This window comes from Sander lucioperca, chromosome 2 (assembly GCF_008315115.2).
Source record: "Sander lucioperca isolate FBNREF2018 chromosome 2, SLUC_FBN_1.2, whole genome shotgun sequence".
Lineage (NCBI taxonomy): Eukaryota > Metazoa > Chordata > Actinopteri > Perciformes > Percidae > Sander > Sander lucioperca.
The window spans coordinates 27,643,782-27,662,733 of NC_050174.1; the positions used below are offsets into that span (position 1 = coordinate 27,643,782).

At 44.4% G+C, this 18,952-nt stretch overlaps 1 protein-coding gene across 2 annotated transcripts in view; it reads right to left on the reverse strand.

Annotated features, from left to right (window-relative positions):
- The window catches only part of LOC116050419 (tight junction protein ZO-2), an 88,816-nt gene extending 70,179 nt beyond the window's left edge, over nt 1–18,637 (reverse strand). The window contains exon 1 of one of the 2 annotated variants that reach the window (XM_031300455.2): nt 18,328–18,637. In XM_031300455.2, coding sequence (XP_031156315.1) covers nt 18,328–18,390 — 63 coding nt within the window. In that variant the 5' untranslated portion in view covers nt 18,391–18,637. The remainder of the gene's footprint in view (nt 1–18,327) is intronic. The other variant, XM_031300456.2, reaches the window with a different exon arrangement.
- Nucleotides 18,638–18,952: the final 315 nt, after the last annotated feature.

The window sequence follows — 18,952 nt, forward strand, 5'->3', positions numbered from 1 at the left end:
GCACTACTGTCTTCTGTCTACCGCACACAGCTCTTTATTTACATCACCATTCTGCACTTTGTTTAGTCTTCTCATTCATTCTGCCTTCATTATGCTGCCATCTGACCTGCTTCATATTCAGGAATGCATTCATCATTATTATCATAATGCACATGGTAACTATCTCGGACTGATCACAGAGAGTGTGTGTGTGTGTGTGTGTGTGTGTGTGTGTGTGTGTGTGTGTGTGTCACTATGTGATGACAGAGACTGAACAAAGGACAGATTGTCTGGACAAAACATTAGCAAAAACACTCGGTCCACGTGGAAACAAAGCTAAACACGTTGAGTCCCTTTAGAGACTATTGGACTTCAGATGAGAGAGCATGGACACTGGGTACCAAACTGTGCAGTGTGTGTGCACTCACATATTCATTCCTTCATGCACTTCCTGCTAACCGGTCTCAGATAAGCAGACGTGACAGTACCTGACAGGTTTGGAGAGATGTGATGTTGAACATACTGAAGGTCACCAGTAAACTACAGTTATGGCCTCTGGGATTCTCCACTGTCAGTGTTAGGTAGGTGTCCAGACACCTGGGACACATGGTGTCTAAATGAGTGTGGCAGTATTTAACTGTATATTAAACAGCCAGACTCTATGCAAGAAGTCCAATGCACTATTTTCTTTTTATGTTGCTCCACTGTATTTTTGTATTGATAACTAGTGATTGTCTGAAGTAACAACAGTTTGTGTATTGTGTATTAATGAGTACACAACTGTTTCATATTTAAGCCTTCGTAGGTTTGCATGAGCCTGATGAGGTTGGACAGTGAAACATTCTTGATCAGACATTATTTCAGGGTGTGAGCTAATTACTGCAGACATTTTGTGGTTTATATTTTCTGGGTTAGTTGATATTTGCAGGAATTTGGCTGTTATCCTGCAGGTCAAAGGGACAGATGCAGGGAGAAGGAGAGAGGAAACATGACCAGATGTGATAGGAGTGACAGAGGGAAGGAGAGACAGTGGTTGTGTGTGTGTGTGTGTGTGTGTGACAGAGGGAGAGAGCTATGAAACATTATCATCACTGGAGATCACCTTGATTACTATCATGTAGCAACACGCAGGGCTATTCTCTATTCTTGTAGATTGAGCATGTTCAAGATGTGAGAGCAAACAGGATTTACAAACTCCTGACCCAGCTTAGTGAAACACTCTCCTTTCTGTCTAGCTAACAACACAAGAGGTACAGGAACTAGATTTCAGGATAATGAAAAGTGAGGTCAATAACTCATATTTTTTACTTTGGTCACAGGGTTTCCCAAAGGAAATGTACTAGCGTTGTTGCTAAGTGCTGTTATTTATACTTTTCATTCTTCTTAACTTGTAAAAAATTCTGATGTTTTTCTTTTTCCCTAATATGTTAATTAATAGTAACACCTGTGCTTTTCCTATGTCAAAATGTTTTACAAAACTAAATATATAAGGTAATCACACCGTTGCATGCACAGGCCACCAACATTTTCTGATAATAATAACAACAATAATACTAATAATATTATGCATCTTGGTCCAATGAATTTGTCATCTGCTGGATCTACAGACTGACCAGCCGTAACGAGACTCAAATCTGGCTTCAGAAACAGCAGATCACTGTCTACCAAAGACATACTGATAAATGATTTGATGTGGTGGTGTAGCTTTAAATATACAATATCCATCCATCCATCTTCTTCCGCTTATCCGGTAACGGGTCGCGGGGGTAGCAGCTCCAGCAGGGGACCCCAAACTTCCCTTTCCCGAGCCACATTAACCAGCTCCGACTGGGGGATCCCGAGGCGTTCCCAGGCCAGGTTGGAGATATAATCCCTCCACCTAGTCCTGGGTCTTCCCCGAGGCCTCCTCCCAGCTGGACGTGCCTGGAACACCTCCCTAGGGAGGCGCCCAGGAGGCATCCTTACCAGATGCCCGAACCACCTCAACTGGCTCCTTTCGACGCGAAGGAGCAGCGGCTCTACTCCGAGCTCCTCACGGATGACTGAGCTTCTCACCCTATCTCTAAGGGAGACGCCAGCCACCCTCCTGAGGAAACCCATTTCGGCCGCTTGTACCCTGGATCTCGTTCTTTCGGTCATGACCCAGCCTTCATGACCATAGGTGAGGGTAGGAACGAAAACTGACCGGTAGATTGAGAGCTTTGCCTTCTGGCTCAGCTCTCTTTTCGTCACAACGGTGCGATAAATTGAGTGTAATACCGCACCCGCTGCGCCGATTCTCCGACCAATCTCCTGCTCCATTGTCCCCTCACTCGCGAACAATACCCCAAGGTACTTGAACTCCTTCACTTGGGGTAAAGACTCATTCCCTACCTGGAGAAGGCACTCCATCGGTTTCCTGCTGAGAACCATGGCCTCAGATTTAGAGGTGCTGATCCTCATCCCAGCCGCTTCACACTCGGCTGCGAACCGATCCAGTGAGTGCTGAAGGTCACAGGCCGACGATGCCATCAGGACCACATCATCCGCAAAAAGCAGCGATGAGATCCCCAGCTCACCAAACTGCAACCCCTCTCCACCCCGACTACGCCTCGATATCCTGTCCATAAATACTACAAACAGGATTGGTGACAAAGCGCAGCCCTGGCGGAGGCCAACTCTCACCTGAAACGAGTCCGACTTACTGCCGAGAACCCGGACACAGCTCTCGCTTTGGTCGTACAGAGATTGGATGGCCCTGAGAAGGGACCCCCTCACCCCATACTCCCGCAGCACCTCCCACAGTATCTCCCGGGGGACCCGGTCATACGCCTTCTCCAGATCCACAAAGCACATGTAGACCGGTTGGGCATACTCCCAGGCTCCCTCCAGGATCCTTGCAAGAGTAAAGATCTGGTCCGTTGTTCCACGACCAGGACGGAATCCGCATTGTTCCTCTTCAACCTGAGGTTCGACTATCGACCGAACCCTCCTTTCCAGCACCTTGGAGTAGACTTTACCGGGGAGGCTGAGAAGTGTGATACCCCTGTAATTGGCACACACCCTCTGGTCCCCCTTTTTGAAAAGGGGAACCACCACCCCAGTCTGCCACTCCTTAGGTACCGTCCCAAACTTCCACGCAATGTTGAAGAGGCGTGTCAACCAAGACAACCCCTCCACACCCAGAGCTTTAAGCATTTCTGGACGGATCTCATCAATCCCTGGGGCTTTGCCACTGTGGAGTTGTTTAACTACCTCAGCGACTTCCACCAGGGAAATTGACGACAATCCCCCCATCATCCTCCAGCTCTGCCTCTACCATAGAGGGCGTATTAGTCGGATTTAGGAGTTCCTCAAAGTGCTCCTTCCACCACCCTATTACCTCCTCAGTTGAGGTCAACAGCGTCCCATCCTTACTGTACACAGCTTGGATGGTTCCCCGCTTCCCCCTCCTGAGGTGGCGAACGGTTTTCCAGAAGCACCTTGGTGCCGACCGAAAGTCCTTCTCCATGTCTTCTCCCACACCCGCTGCTTTGCCTCTTTCACGGCAGAGGCTGCAGCCCTTCGGGCCCTTCGGTACCTTGCAACTGCCTCCGGAGTCCTCTGGGATAACATATCCCGGAAAGACTCCTTCAGTCGGACGGCTTCCCTGACCACCGGTGTCCACCACGGTGTTCGTGGGTTACCGCCCCTTGAGGCACCTAAGACCCTAAGACCACAGCTCCCCGCCGCAGCTTCAGCAATGGAAACTTTGAACATTGTCCACTCGGGTTCAATGCCCCCAGCCTCCACAGGGATGCACGAAAAGCTCTGCCGGAGGTGTGAGTTGAAAGTCTGTCGGACAGGGGCCTCCTCCAGACGTTCCCAATTTACCCGCACTACCCGTTTGGGCTTACCAGGTCTGTCCAGAGTCTTCCCCCACCCTCTGACCCAACTCACCACCAGATGGTGATCAGTTGACAGCTCTGCCCCTCTCTTCACCCGAGTGTCCAAAACATACGGCCTCAGATCAGATGAAACGATTATAAAATCGATCATTGACCTTTGGCCTAGGGTGCTCTGGTACCAAGTACACTTATGAGCATCCCTATGTTCGAACATGGTGTTTGTTATAGACAATCCATGACTAGCACAGAAGTCCAACAACAAACAACCACTCTGGTTTAGATCAGGGAGGCCGTTCCTCCCAATCACGCCTCTCCATGTGTCTCCATGTGAAGTCCCCCAGCAGAACTATGGAGTCCCCTACTGGAGCCCCATACAGGACTCCATTCAAGGTCTCCAAGAAATATACAATATATATTTTTGATTTAACCCCAATCGTAATATTAAATTCAACTCATTTGAGGCCCCTTGTGGCCCCAGACCTTGTTACTCACTTGGATGGCAGTTCTTGATACTGAGTGTCCATACTGTCATTTTACTATGCTCTGTACACACACCATCTACCTCCTGTCCTGGGAGAGGGATCCTCCTCAGTTGGTTTCTTCCATTTTTCCCTGTTAAAAGTTTTTGGGGGTAGGTTTTCCTGATCTGAATCAAGTCAAGAGGTTACACACCAACCAGACGGCCGACCGTCGGCAGAAAAGCCAGTGGGACTGATCAGTCGGGTCCCCGAGGTCCAAAAAAATGCCTCAAAACACATTGAGACGCCGACTTGAGCGTACGCTCTGCGCGTGCGCGAAACGTAATACGTCTCCATAGCAGCAGGCGGCGCTTCTCTGTATTATTTCCCAGAAAATGAAAACCGGCAGCTGATTGGACGAACGCGTCACGTGGTTCTTTTTTCTCTGGAAATTCACAGCCAGACTGTCATGGCGGCTCGTTCAGAATACGATCTCATATTGTACTAAAATAGTTCACTGAAACGTTTTTCTGAAAACATTTTAAGAGAGAAATAGGCCGTGCAGTTGCTGAATCTGTCTTCATTTCAGATCAACAAAGGTCAGTTTAAAAGATTTTCTTCAGATTTTGAGAGACTCATCCGCTCGTCATTTCCAGGTGAGTCCCGACTGCCCTGTCTCCAACTGAGCATGTCAGGTCGGCCCAAATGAAGGCCGACGGCTCCTCCAGCGGACAACGCCACAGAACACACCGAACAGACTCGAGTCACCGACCTCGCCAGACTGTCCAACGGCCGATAATCGGCTCTGTGTGTCAGCGCCTTAAGGACAGGGGGCGTTGTATGCTGTGCACAGTCAGACTGTAAAGTCCCTGGAGTCAAATGTGTGGTATTGAGCAATATAAATAAAACTGACTTAACTATACAGCTCTTTCTTCCCTCTCTGGTTTCTAGAAGCAGAAGTGAGTCTGTCCATTGTTCTGTGTCTGACCTCAGAGCAGCTTCCTCTGTCTTCCTCCCCTCACACACTGGCCTGACCTCTCTCTGCTTCCTAAATTATGTTTTAGATGACTTCATGTTGTGCCAGAGGGTTCTGTTCAAAAAGCATCTGACATGGTTCTGTTTCTTCCATCATCTTTATGTTCATGGAAGGGCTGTCTGAGAGACTTCACTGATATCTCTCACACACAAGCACTTTTTTACATATATTTGTCTGTACATAGTTAAATGTTTGTGTGCACCTTGTTTAGCTTTGTGGTCCATTTTTTAGCTGTATGTCTATGTCACATTTCTTGTATGTGTTCACATACTGTTGCACCAGGCTGAATTACCAACAGGGCCCTAGAAGCCCCACATTCACTGTGTCTCTATTGGTTGTACATCATTGGATTCATTAAAAATATATATTTAGGGATTTCCACCTATAAAGTCCACTATAAAGTAGGGCAGGTCTTCCATACTTTGGATCAAGTATACCTCGGCTCTCAGTCAGTATTGGGCTCACATACTCAATTAATTGATCAACACAAAAACACAGACAGACAGACAGACAGACACAGACACACACGGTGCATTCAAAGACTCTGTAAAGCGTCTTTCCTGTTATTTCTCAGTAATTACAGTGTTTCATTTCTCAGATTAACATCCTGTCCCGACAAGGACGAGACTTTGATTTCTACGCCGCTTTCAACTCCGTAAATTGAAGAGCTGCTGACCTGTAAACATGGCTGCTGAAAGAGCACGGTGTACCATGTCAAGGCTTTTCAAAGCTTTGTACCTAAACACGACTCCAGAATCACTTCAACTGATAATGAACCATTATGTGGTGCAGAGATAACTCTATAAAAAGTACACAAGACGCTACAACTGCTGTTTTTGTTCCAATGTTTCTGCACTACTGTAGGCTGCCTTCCCTTCAACTACAGTCTGTGTACTGTGTTATGGTGCTGATTGCATTGCTGAATTCTAAACTGGATGAGCTGGAAAACAACATGAGTCAGCTGTCCCGTATTAACATTACACACACCCACACCCACACACACACACACACCCACACGGTAATGTATGCAGGTGTGGTGATGCCTACTGTATTAAAGGAGGCTTGTCCATGCAGTACAGAGTGGACGCAGCCACAGTGACTACACCATTCCCCAGAAGGACACGCAGCTCTTGGAGAGTTTGAGCAGCTTATATACTGTATTAGGGGTGTGCAAAAACATTGATTGAAATTCAAATTGAGATTCAAGCTCTACAGATTCAAAATCGATTCATAGAATTCCAAAAATCGATTCATATTGTTTTTTTCGTTTTGACACTATTGTCCTGAAATGACGTTGAATTCCCACTGACGCCTGGGCACTCTTGTCATAATCAGAAGAAGAACGAGTGCAGCGCAGTAGGCCTGGCAAACTCGATTCATTTTAATGATTTGGGTTAGGGGTGACCCCGAATAGTCGAAGATTCGATGCATCGATATGCGGAGCCTGATTTCGACCACCAATCTCACAGTCGAATCTTCGCGGGTGTTATTATGAAACGAGGATCATACCATTTTGGCAATATGGGGGTGCTCAATGTCTAATTTCACACAGAACTACTGGATTTGTACGGTTATATTAAGTTATATACAGCCTTCAATTATGATAATGCTGTAAAATAGGCAGTGAATACTAGTTTCCAAACCTTAATTGTGCCCAGAACAAATCATTTTTTTTCATGGAACATGACAACAACCTTCTGTAATGCCAAATGTTTCCCATCAGAGCAGGAAATGTTTTGGAGGCAGATAGTTGTTTGTAAGCGCTGACAGCTTGTGTGACGATATCCCACCACTGATAATGATGACAGGCTCTATCCCAGAGATCATATCTAATGCTATGAACGTTTGATAAATGCGGGCCTGAGGCAGCAGTGGGGAGTACTGTGGTCTGGTCTGGGCCTCAGGACTCAGGGTGTGGTGGCGTGGAAACACAGGGGAAGCAGCCAGTAAACCATCACTCCCTCTTCCTGTAATTCCACAGATAACGTCTTCTTAGTCATGTTCATGGACAGGAAACAACAATCTGTGATACACACACACACACACACACACACACACACACACACAATCCTGACCTGTACCCTGCATGACTCACAGGCAAATGCACATTCAAATATCCACACTAAATCAGCAGCCATAGGAGCAGCCATACTGTCTGCATCTAGTTCGAATAGTATTTGCCAAAGGTGATATTAATGCACGGGTGCGTTTCCTTGGGAGGGATTTGACTTTTAGTGTAGACCAGTTTCCCAGAAAACCTTATCTCAGATCTCTTCTCCTTGAGCCAGACTTCAGTTAGAAAAGATACAACTTGACCTCAGAAACAGACACAAACCTCCCTAAACAACTGAATACACACAGATCAAGTTACAACTCAACTAAGAGTCTGCCACCATGCTGTACACACCAGTCGTTTGAGCTAAATGCTAACATCATCATGACAATGCTGGCACATTCATGCCATGTTTTCCATGTTTACCATATTAGTATAATGTGTCTGTATGCTCATTTGCATTATACACAAAGTACAGCTGAGGCTGATGGGAATGTTTTGCAGGTATTTAGCCATAAACCATAAAGTATTGGCCACCCGCTCAACCCGTGCATCACCCTCCTCTCTTCTGGCTGCAGATACAGACAACCAATCTGCAAACAAACACTCTTTAGGAGGAGTTTTGTGCCCTCAGCCATGAGTAGACTTGTGTTGTAATCTTCTTGTTTCTTTATACAGTAGTAGGGCTATAGATATATATGTATGTGTATATATATAAAAAATAAATAAATAAATAATCAATTAATCGGATAATAAATACTTCTGCTTTATAGTAAATAACCCCTATACAAAAGAGGTCTCCATTTTAGAAAAAGCAACACTTTTTATTGCTTAAAGCTATAGTATGTAGTTTCTGTCTCCCCCATGAGGAATTCTAAGTAATGACAACAACACTATTGACAGCATGACACAAGTCTTCCATAACCACCGCCCATAACATACAGTGGGGAGAACAAGTATTTGATCCACTGCTGATTTTGCAGGTTTTCCCACTTACAAAGCATGTAGAGGTCTGTAGTTTTTATCATAGGTACTCTTCAACTGTGAGAGACGGAATCTAAAACAAAAATCCAGAAAATCACATTGTATGATTTTTAAATAATTAATTTGCATTTTATTGCATGACATAAGTATTTGATCACCTACCAACTAATAAGAATGGTTAGTTTTTCTTTAAGAAGCCCTCCTGTTCTCCACTCATTACCTGTATTAACTGCACCTGTTTGAACTGGTTACCTGTATAAAAGACACCTGTCCACACACTCAATCAAACAGACTCCAACCTCTCCACAATGGCCAAGACCAGAGAGCTGTGTAAGGACATCAGGGATAAAGGCTGGGATGGGCTACAGGACAATAGGCAAGCAGCTTGGTGAGAAGGCAACAACTGTTGGTGCAATTAGAAAATGGAAGAAGTTCAAGATGACGGTCAATCTCCCTCGGTCTGGGGGGCCATGCAAGATCTCACCTCGTGGGGCATCAATGATCATGCGGAAGGTGAGGGATCAGCCCAGAACTACACGGCAGGACCTGGTCAATGACCTGAAGAGAGCTGGGACCACAGTCTCAAAGAAAACCATTAGTAACACACTACGCCGTCATGGATTGAAATCCTGCAGCGCACGCAAGGTCCCCCTGCTCAAGCCAGCGCATGTCCAGGCCCTTCTGAAGTTTGCCAATGACCATCTGGATGATCCAGAGAAGGAATGGGAGAAGGTCATGTGGTCTGATGAGACAAAAATAGAGCTTTTTGGTCTAAACTCCACTCGCTGTGTTTGGAGGAAGAAGGATGAGTCCAACCCCAAGAACACCATCTCAACCGTGAAGCATGGAGGTGGAAACATCATTCTTTGGGGATGCTTTTCTGCAAAGGGGACAGGACGACTGCACCGTATTGAGGGGAGGATGGATGGGAACATGTATCGCGAGATCTTGGCCAACAACCTCCTTCCCTCAGTAAGAGCATTGAAGATGGGTCGTGGCTGGGTCTTCCAGCATGACAACGACCCAAAACACACAGCCAGGGCAACTAAGGAGTGGCCTAGCCAGTCTCCAGACCTGAACCCAATAGAAAATCTTTGGAGGGAGCTGAAAGTCCGTATTGCCCAGCAACAGCCCCGAAACCTGAATGATCTGGAGAAGGTCTGTATGGAGGAGTGGGCCAAAATCCCTGCTGCAGTGTGTGCAAACCTGGTCAAGAACTACAGGAAACGTATGATCTCTGCAATTGCAAACAAAGGTTTCTGTACCAAATATTAAGTTCTGCTTTTCTGATGTATAAAATACTTATGTCATGCAATAAAATGCAAATTAATTACTTAAAAATCATACAATGTGATTTTTCTGGATTTTTGTTTTAGATTCCGTCTCTCACAGTTGAAGAGTACCTCTGATAAAAACTACAGACCTCTACATGCTTTGTAAGTGGGAAAACCTGCAAAATCAGCAGTGGATCAAATACTTGTTCTCCCCACTGTATATTTCGTTAAAAAAGCAACACAGTGGCTGCTGCAAAAGAGAGAGAATTTGCGTGGGGGGAAAATTGCTAAGTTCCAATATAGTGTATTAATATCATATTTAATCATAAGTATAATATTACTGGTGAAATGGTATTGAACCTATAATCTATTTAATTTAGGTGCAATACTGCGGGCGAAAAAGTACTAGGCCTACTGCTCCCATTCTGAGGCTGCAGCACCTTCATTAACAGAATTATAATTCATAATCTTTTATTTCAAAGGGTTTACATCATTCACCTGCAATCCGGTGGCACTCTTTTCTAATGGCTCTTACTGGTTTGTGTCCAGGGAACGCTGCAAAAACATTTAAAAAACATTTCAGAGTGAGTCACAACGTAAAAAAACGTAATATGACACAAATAATCTGCTGGGATGTAGAGCATGTCCACGATGGGTGACGTTAGTGATATGAGGACGGATAAGGTTATGTAGGCTACATAACTGATAGACTGGGAAGAAAAACCATACCGCTTAAATAGGTAGTTATCTGGAAATGAAAATGCGTCGGAGCTTCAATATCATCTCCCGACATATGTTTAACTCCCTGAGAAGTAATACAGCTTCTTCATCAACGGGATCGTCGACAAAAGGAAATGCCATGTTTTGAGAAAAAAACGTTTTATAGTCTGCCTAACATGGTTAATAAACCAACCCTCTTTTTTTTTTTTTATTCATGCAGATAACAAACTGCACTAAAATGCGCCTGATCCAGACTGAATGAATGAATGAATGAATGAGGAAATGAGAGAGCGCTGTGTCAGAGGGAGGAGACTGAGAGAAACTCAAGGTTCATTGAAGAAAACCTGCTCCCGACCAGGTTAGGTTCACAGGCTCAGTTACCATAGTAACTGACTGAGGTTAAGGTACCATAGTAACTGACTCTGAGGTTAAGTTACCATAGTAACTGGTGATGGTGAGTGGTGAAGTTACCTCTCTTTCTGAAACGGAAAATCCAGAGTTTCCCTCATCTCAGGGTTAACAAACTCAGAGTTTTCACTAAACCTGCTTTCTGAAACGGACCCCAGGTGAGACTCAATTTCTCCATGCACTCTAAACACACGGTACATATATTGTTGTGGCTATACATTACTGTCATGTCTTTCTTTTGGCTAGGAGTGTATTTTAATCAGCGATAATCTGCTGTTAGCGTTAGCTCTCATATGGAATAAAACATGAATGATTTTAGTCCTATTTAGAAAATGGGGTAGTGGTGCACTTCAGCCTCTCATGGCCGAAATGAGTATTACAAAAACACAATACAATTATCCTGACCAAAAAAATCTATATTCACCTGCCAAAGTTTTTTTTGTTTTTCACCTGGCAGAACTCTTTTTTCCACCTGTTCCACAGATGAAAACAAATAAAGATAGGAGAAAAAAACAATGTAGATCAGAATTTTTTTTCACACTTGCCTCTCAGGACCTTCGTAGACAACCGACAGAGAAGAAGCTTACATTTGGTTCTTTTACATAAGTTTTGTAAGATTGTAAAATGTGTTGATTTGTAAAATTGCCCAATGTCCATCAGTCCTTTCTGAAGAATATATGTATACATAATTCCCTGATATTGCATACTTGTACGACTACTCGGTATTCTTGTCTCAGACAGCCTACTTGTTGTGGCGCCAATAGCAGCTACTAGAAACCAGTCCAGAGAGTCCTAACAGGGGGAGCGGGGGGATGGATGTTGCTGCAGACAGGATATTTTAAGTATGTGAACTGATCTGAGTGGGTGAGGGCGGGGGTTGGAATGCCGAAGAAAGGAAGCGTTGTTGTTATCCACAGCATTAATGGGCCAACACTCAGAGTCCCTAACACTGGAGTACAGGGCATCAAGGGTATGAGCATTTGTCTGTGTGTGAGTGCGTGCATGCGTGAGGGCATGCGTGTGTGAGTTTGTGTGTTGGAATTCATGACTGGCAGTGAAGCAGAAGATCTGAGGTAGGCTATGCTAAGTGGCATGTCATTAAGTTGCATGAGAGGAGCATATCAGTCCCACTGGGCAGAGATACTGCTGGCTCATCGTACTGAGGCCAAGCATGCCAAAACATTCAGTCAACTGCAACTCTTAGGAGGCTAACAACATGCAAGCATTGCTACCATGAAAGCTTTATGGGATTTTCATACAGTCAAACAAATAAAAACTTTGCGTACTGGTCACTATGGTTCATTATAAAATCCCAGTGCACCACTGAGTCTCTCCTGACTTGCTGATGTCAGAGTCACAGTGGACCGCAATAGAGGAGTTTGCACCAGCGTCTGGTCCAAAAGTAGTTCAGCCACAAACATTCAGCAGCGGAGCTGAGAGCATCGGAGCAGCCAACCGACACGAGGCCTGCTGCACTGCATCATGCTGCTCTCCATTTATCACACTGTGTTTTATAGTTGAGTCTCGGGCTGTCAGCATATCAGATCTACATGACTATACAGTAGTGGCTAAAAGAATTCACAACAACAATATTAACGGGACAACTATAAAAAAAAAAAAAAATAATGCTATCAGTCAAATTCATCTTTAACTTTGTTTAGCAAAGGATTATCTACACACTGTGGCTGAGATTAGCACTTTTACACACCACGTTGAGCCCCGACAAAACGTAGCAACACGTTTTTTGAAACTGAAACGGGGGTGTGTTGAACACCCTGTTGTGTGCTCTGGCTTTTTACTACAACGGGTTTACAGACACGTCTCTGCTGATTGGGTATCACCTGTGACACAGCCAATAAACGAGAGACACACCAACCAAACGAGAGAAAACATATCTCAAAGCCCGTTGCACACCGTTCAGATGAAACATGTCGTTCAACACAGAAACCGTAGCAATACGGTGCAAACCGTTTGAGATTGAACGTGCCCATGGCCTCTGATTCGTCAATGCATCATGAGATACATCTTGCCCTCCGCACCCTGAATCTACTTCATGTGTGCATTGTGTGCTCATTTTCTACATTTTATGACACCAGCCTTTGGATGCTGTTTTAAGTCCTGCCCACATGCAGAGACCAGCAAGAGACCAGCGCTGCACCAAATGTAGTCTTCCCTGGTCTCAGCTTGGGTTTCAGCAGTGCACCACGCCCTTGGCCTCTGAACCCATTCCCCAGCCACAGGGCAGTACCAATAAACGCTAAACACAGACATACACATACACATACAGATATAAAGACACACAGGAATCTTATCAGTCAGCCACTCCCAGCAGCTGTCCAAGCCCATCTGGCACAGTCAGTGGTCAGGGAATATCTGGAATATCTTGAAACTTCAAGTAGTGTGTTGAAGTACATATCCTCAATCAGTTATCTTGGAAATTCAGAGAATATGGTCAAAGTTTCTCATCTGGGCCACACTGGGTAGCTTGGTGTTAAAGGGGTGATAGAATGATTATATAGGATATTTCACACTGTTCCTTAAGGTCTCCTAATAGGGTATGTAACATTGGTTGGGCCCGAATGCTATTTTATTAGGCCCTTAACTACCCTGTGAATATGGCTCTATTTGGAACAAGAGCTTTTCTTCCAAATATGGTATGCTCATGAATATTTAGATGAGCTGCGCGCTGATTGGTTTGAGCGAACCCCATAGAAACACATTGGAGACGAGACAGCAGGTCTCATATTTCAGACGCTGCAAAGTTATATGTTGTTTGTCTACTATTTCGTTATTAAATTCAGTTCTGATACGTTTTTATGCGAGAAATCAACTATATAAAGCTCAAATATGGGCCGTTTTACGAAAATTGATGGCTAATTGCAAATTTGGTAAGACGTGTCGGACTTTAGGAGCTCCACACAGTCTGACGAGAAAACGGCAACCTCCATACCCAGTGAAAGTCACCGTTTCTTGGTTACCGGACTACCAGGGCTCAGGGCTCCGCGGAGCTGGCTGGCTGGCTGCCAGCTGCCGGAATAACTAGAGTATATTTAGTTTGCATTTCGTCACATCACTTATATAACATATGACCCAAGGTCTTATAAAGCTAACTATGGTGTCCGATTTCAATTTAATGCATTTTTGTGAACATTAGGGATTTCGTTAGCTGCTACTTCTCGGTTAAATCCTAGCGAGTCTATGAAGTAGGACACGCCGGGCGGCGAGGCAGAGCCGGCCATTGTCACGTAGCCTGCTGAGCTCCTGCTGAACTGCCACACACAGTCGGACAAAATTTGCAATTAGCCATCAATTTTTGTTAAACAGCCCATATTTGACCTCTACATAGTTGATTTCTCGCATAAAAAAGTCTCAGAAGTGAATTTAGTAATTAAATAGTGGACCTCTGGAGATCTGCATGACCTAGCTAGATTCAGAAGACTAAGCTGACCTCAGGTCAGTGGTGTAGCCTATGCAAATGTTGGGGCATGACAAAGACTATTTGATTGATGGTTTTGGGATCCTGACGTCAGCATCCAGCTTTGTTGAGATTCGCCCGTTTTCAGCGGCAGTTTCAAAATGTGAGATTTGCAGAGGATAGGGGTATCAATGGGATTTTGAGCTTCTATATATGTCCTATTTACCCACTGTCGTTATTCAACTATGACAAGGTAAAATCGGTTTTGCATTCTATCACCCCTTTAAGGTGCTGGCACACCAGGCAAACCGCAAAGAACTAGTGTCAATGAAGGCTGACATGAATGACCAAAACATATCAACATAGTCAATATCTGTTGGCTTAGTTCATTTGCCTTACATTTGTGAAATGGTGGATGAGGGCAACAAGCACTGCAAGTGTAAACTGAGAGTGGGAGGAGCGAGGTGAGGCTCAGCAGAGCACACTTGTCTGATCCTGTTTGCACACTTGTAATGTTGACTGTCCTGATTTCACTAGCAAAAACCAACCGTGCAGGAGATAACCTGAGTGAGAACAACAGGCAGTGACGAAATCACCCACACAATGTCAGATGTCTTCTCTGTCCAGACTATTAACAGAAACTGTGCACTTGTCTTTTAGATTGCAGAATAATAATCTGTCACAATGACTGGATCCAGCCTATGAATGTGAGGATGTGCTGCTTTGAATTGGATTTTTCAGGAGTTTTGGACTGTAGCTTGGACAAAACAGGCTATCTGAAGACCTTACCTTGGACTGGGGGAAATTGTGATGGCATGTCTACTATTTTCTGACAATTAATCAACTTGGATATTTGAAATTAAAATGTCCAAAACAGAAAGCAGGGATATCCTGACTTTTAATCCATGGTGTGGGTCAAGCTACAAAAACTATGGATATTATTATGGATACTGGAATCTATTTAATGTAATTTGATAGCTTTTTATGTTAGACCCTCTCTGCCCGGTAAATGTACGAGTGTCTTTAAAGCCCTCGATAGCAGTGGGAAATAGAGAAATTATCCTCCATATATCATACACATACACATACATACATATATTTATAATAAATATATATATCATATATACTGTATATATATTGTGTTTGGGTATAACACAGAAGACGTTAGAAAGACATTAACTGTCTTCACAGGCTGAGTGGTAGAATACTCCACATGATAAGTAAGTTCTTCTTCTTGTGTAATATCACTGACATGCCCCTTTAAATCCAATAAACAATCAACAGTTTATTTGACAATGAAAATAATGGTAATGCAGCTGACATGACGTGTCCCCTGTTAGTGTTAGCATGAAGCTCCAACTGTCTCCGAGAGACATACAGATTATTCTGTGCAACAGCTCTCCTGTTTCCATGGATATAGTGCGTCAGTGTTTGGCTGTGCCAGCTGTTTCTATCCGATATGTGCCAGTGTGTGAATGCTCTCCCTGTTCACTGCCAGCAGCTGTGTTGGTGTGGATACGTCACTCAGGCTGAACTGGGCTCACTGCTGCTAGAAGAAGCTGGTGAACAGAGCCCACTGAATCATGGGAGTATTGATAGAAAGCTGATGACACTCAGGATACTTGAGCTCCATTGATTTCTGGGAAGGTGATCATGGCTTCCAGTGAGCAATAGTACAGTAGAGATGATACACTTCTCTCTCTGTAAGAAAGGAGAGGACTCAGCTGTGGCCTGATTCCATGTTCTATAATACATGAAGGTGCTGTGCTTCATTTAGCTGTCTGTCTGTGTGAATAAAACAGTGTAATGACTGGATTAGACATGGCTCAGGAACGGGATGGATAAAGTGGATTGTGTTCAGTATGCATCACTGTTAAGTTCCTTTTAATTACATGAGAAGCATCTCATTGATCCAGACTCACTCACCCATCAGTCATTCAAAAAGAGTAAAAACTGGACTTTTCCTTTACTTGCTAAGATCAACAGATGAAATCTACAGCAAGCTGCCTGGGTTCCTGGAGGCTCATCTCCGACACAAGCTCCCACTTCAGCTGATAGTGATTTTTTCACTAACACTTGCAAATGCTTTCATTTTTTCTCTCTTCAACTGCTAGTTCATCTACTTTTAGGTCTGACACTTCACTGTTTAAAGTGCCCATATTATGAAAAAATCACTTTTTCTGGGATTTGGGGTGTTATGTTGTGTCTCTGGTGCTTCCACACACATACAAACTTTGATAAAAATCCACCCATGCTGTTCAGAGTGAGATACAGTTTCTGAATGTGTCCTGCCTTCAGTCTCTGGGTGAGCTGTTCAAAATCGGCACGGCTTGTGACGTCACAAGCCGAAACGAGCAGGCTAACCGCAACCATTAGCTCGTAGCGTTAGCGTTAGCATGCTAACGCTAGCATGCTAACGCTAGCATGCTACCTCGTTCTCAATAGCAAAGCACTGCTACAACACACACAAGTTCACCATAATCTACAAAAGAACTACTTACATGTGCGCCCTCATTTAGAAGTCTCCCAGCTAATCCTGCCTTGTAACTGACCGAAGTTGTAGAAACAGCCTTTCTTTTACTGTCTATGGAGCTAGCTAGCTGACATGATCTACATCTGAGCTACTGAGCATGTGCGAGTGCAATCAAAGATAGTACAGAAGAAGAAGAAGAAGAAGAAGAAAAGAGGTCTCACTCTGTAGCTAAAACAGAGACCAGCTGAAAAGAGGATCTGCAGCAGTGAGAGAGAGCACTGCAGTACAACACAAATATGGTGTTTTTTGAAAATTAAACCATGTAAACCTATTCTGGTACAACCTTAAAATACAAGTATGAACCTGAAAATGAGCATAATATGGCTGCTTTAAAGTGTACACACTTCAGCTTCCAGCGCCTACACGCCAAAGGACAGTTCTTCTACTTCCATCTCTTACTCTCTTTCTTCTTACTGAGAGTTTGTCTGCTTTCAACTCTACTTACTCTTCAAATGACACATCAAACCCTTTCAGAATTCCAACTACTTTGCTTTAACTTCAGCAGTAATTTCAAAAGTAAAGAATTAACATTTTAAGAAATGACCAATTTACAACTGCTTTTTTTCCTGTACAAGGAAGCACACTTGTCTTCAGGATTATTTTACTTTAGTGTATTAAGTTTGAATGAAGGAGACATACTGCATGTATTAATAATGAAAAGCAGGCTGAATCCAAGCCAAAATGTTAGAGTACCGTGGTTGAAAGGCTTGAAGAAGACTCTCCTGTCTGCCATAGTGTGATCACACACACACACACACACACACACACGGCTTTCCCATTAAGGATGACCTAGTAAGGATGACCATTAATCTGAGCAGCCTCTCTGGGCCCAACCAGCCCAGAAGGAGCCTCAGGGGGCTGTTGTTACTGTGTGTGTGGTTATCACCTCTCACAACTCAACAGTCACAGCAACATTAGGTACAATTATGTGCCTACTAAATGTTCAATAGCCCTTATCATTAAAAAAAAAAAAACATTTTCACAATACACAGTGCAACTATTGGCTTCTTCTGAAGCCAATGCAACAGAGAAAATATGTATTCTGTGTCCTGTGCTGTGTAGGTTTACGACGTCTTGTTTCCCTTCACAATTCACTGAACAGGTTGGGGTGCCTTTTATCACAGGCAGCATGACAGAACAGCCATCGTCATTCACGTTTCCCTACTGGTCTACTGATTACATCCAGTGACCTCCTAATCTCCAGGGAGCTTCCCCATCAAACCACAGCTGTCAATCTGGACAGGATTAGCATCACCGCAGGGTGTCACATCAACTCCCAGCACTGGCTTTAGGCGAAAGTTGTCGCAGTTTTCTCAGGTTACAGGCTGATTAACACCTGGAAACACCAGCAGAGTACATAATCTGTTGCAGCCTTTCTATTGGCTGTCCTGAAACACAACAGGTGTACTGACCAGCTGACTATTGGCTGGCCAACACGCACCTCACAGCCTGAACCAAGTCGGCAGGTTGTAAACCACACATAGGCTACGCACACACTTAACTTTGATAGTAAACCATGGGACAAAACGTGTAATGGCCAAGTTACTAAATGTTACCAAATGTAACTTCACGCATGTCAAATTCAGTACAGCGCCACTTACTCCGATATTTTCGCTCTTGCTCGGATAAGAGGCCAGTCTTCCTCCGCCTTTCACCGCCGGCATCCTGCTTCTCCTCGGCTCGGCTGGACAGCAGCTGTGGCGTCGCGGTTAAACCCAGAGCCGTGTGGATTCAGACGGTCGTTAGCGTAGCTTGGGCTAGTTTTTTGAAGTGAAACATATCTTAGTGACAGCCACAGTGCTCCGCCCTCCTCGCAGCCAGGCTGGGTTCCTCCAGGCGGCCAGCCTACTGGAGCCAGCAGGCGGAAAGAGGGAGGTCCCGTCGGCTCACACACTACGACAACACAACAATCATGGAAACACACGTTTCCTGTTTCCTTCATTGGAAACATTGTTTTCTATCTGCTGGAAGTGGCAACACTCAGCCAACGGTCGTGTAAACATGTGGCAAACACCGCCACAGTGTGTCGGCGGTCGGGAATATCGACTAAACTGTAAATGTCATTTACTGTAGCACACTACATCGGCTACACGCTTATGGCTTTTTTCTGTTAAAGTCTCCGACATGCCCACATGTCTCGTGTGTTTTTTCTTGCCACCAATCACACGCCAGAACCTGCGGTCAGAACCAATGACTGTATGGTCACAGAGCCATATTTTTATACAG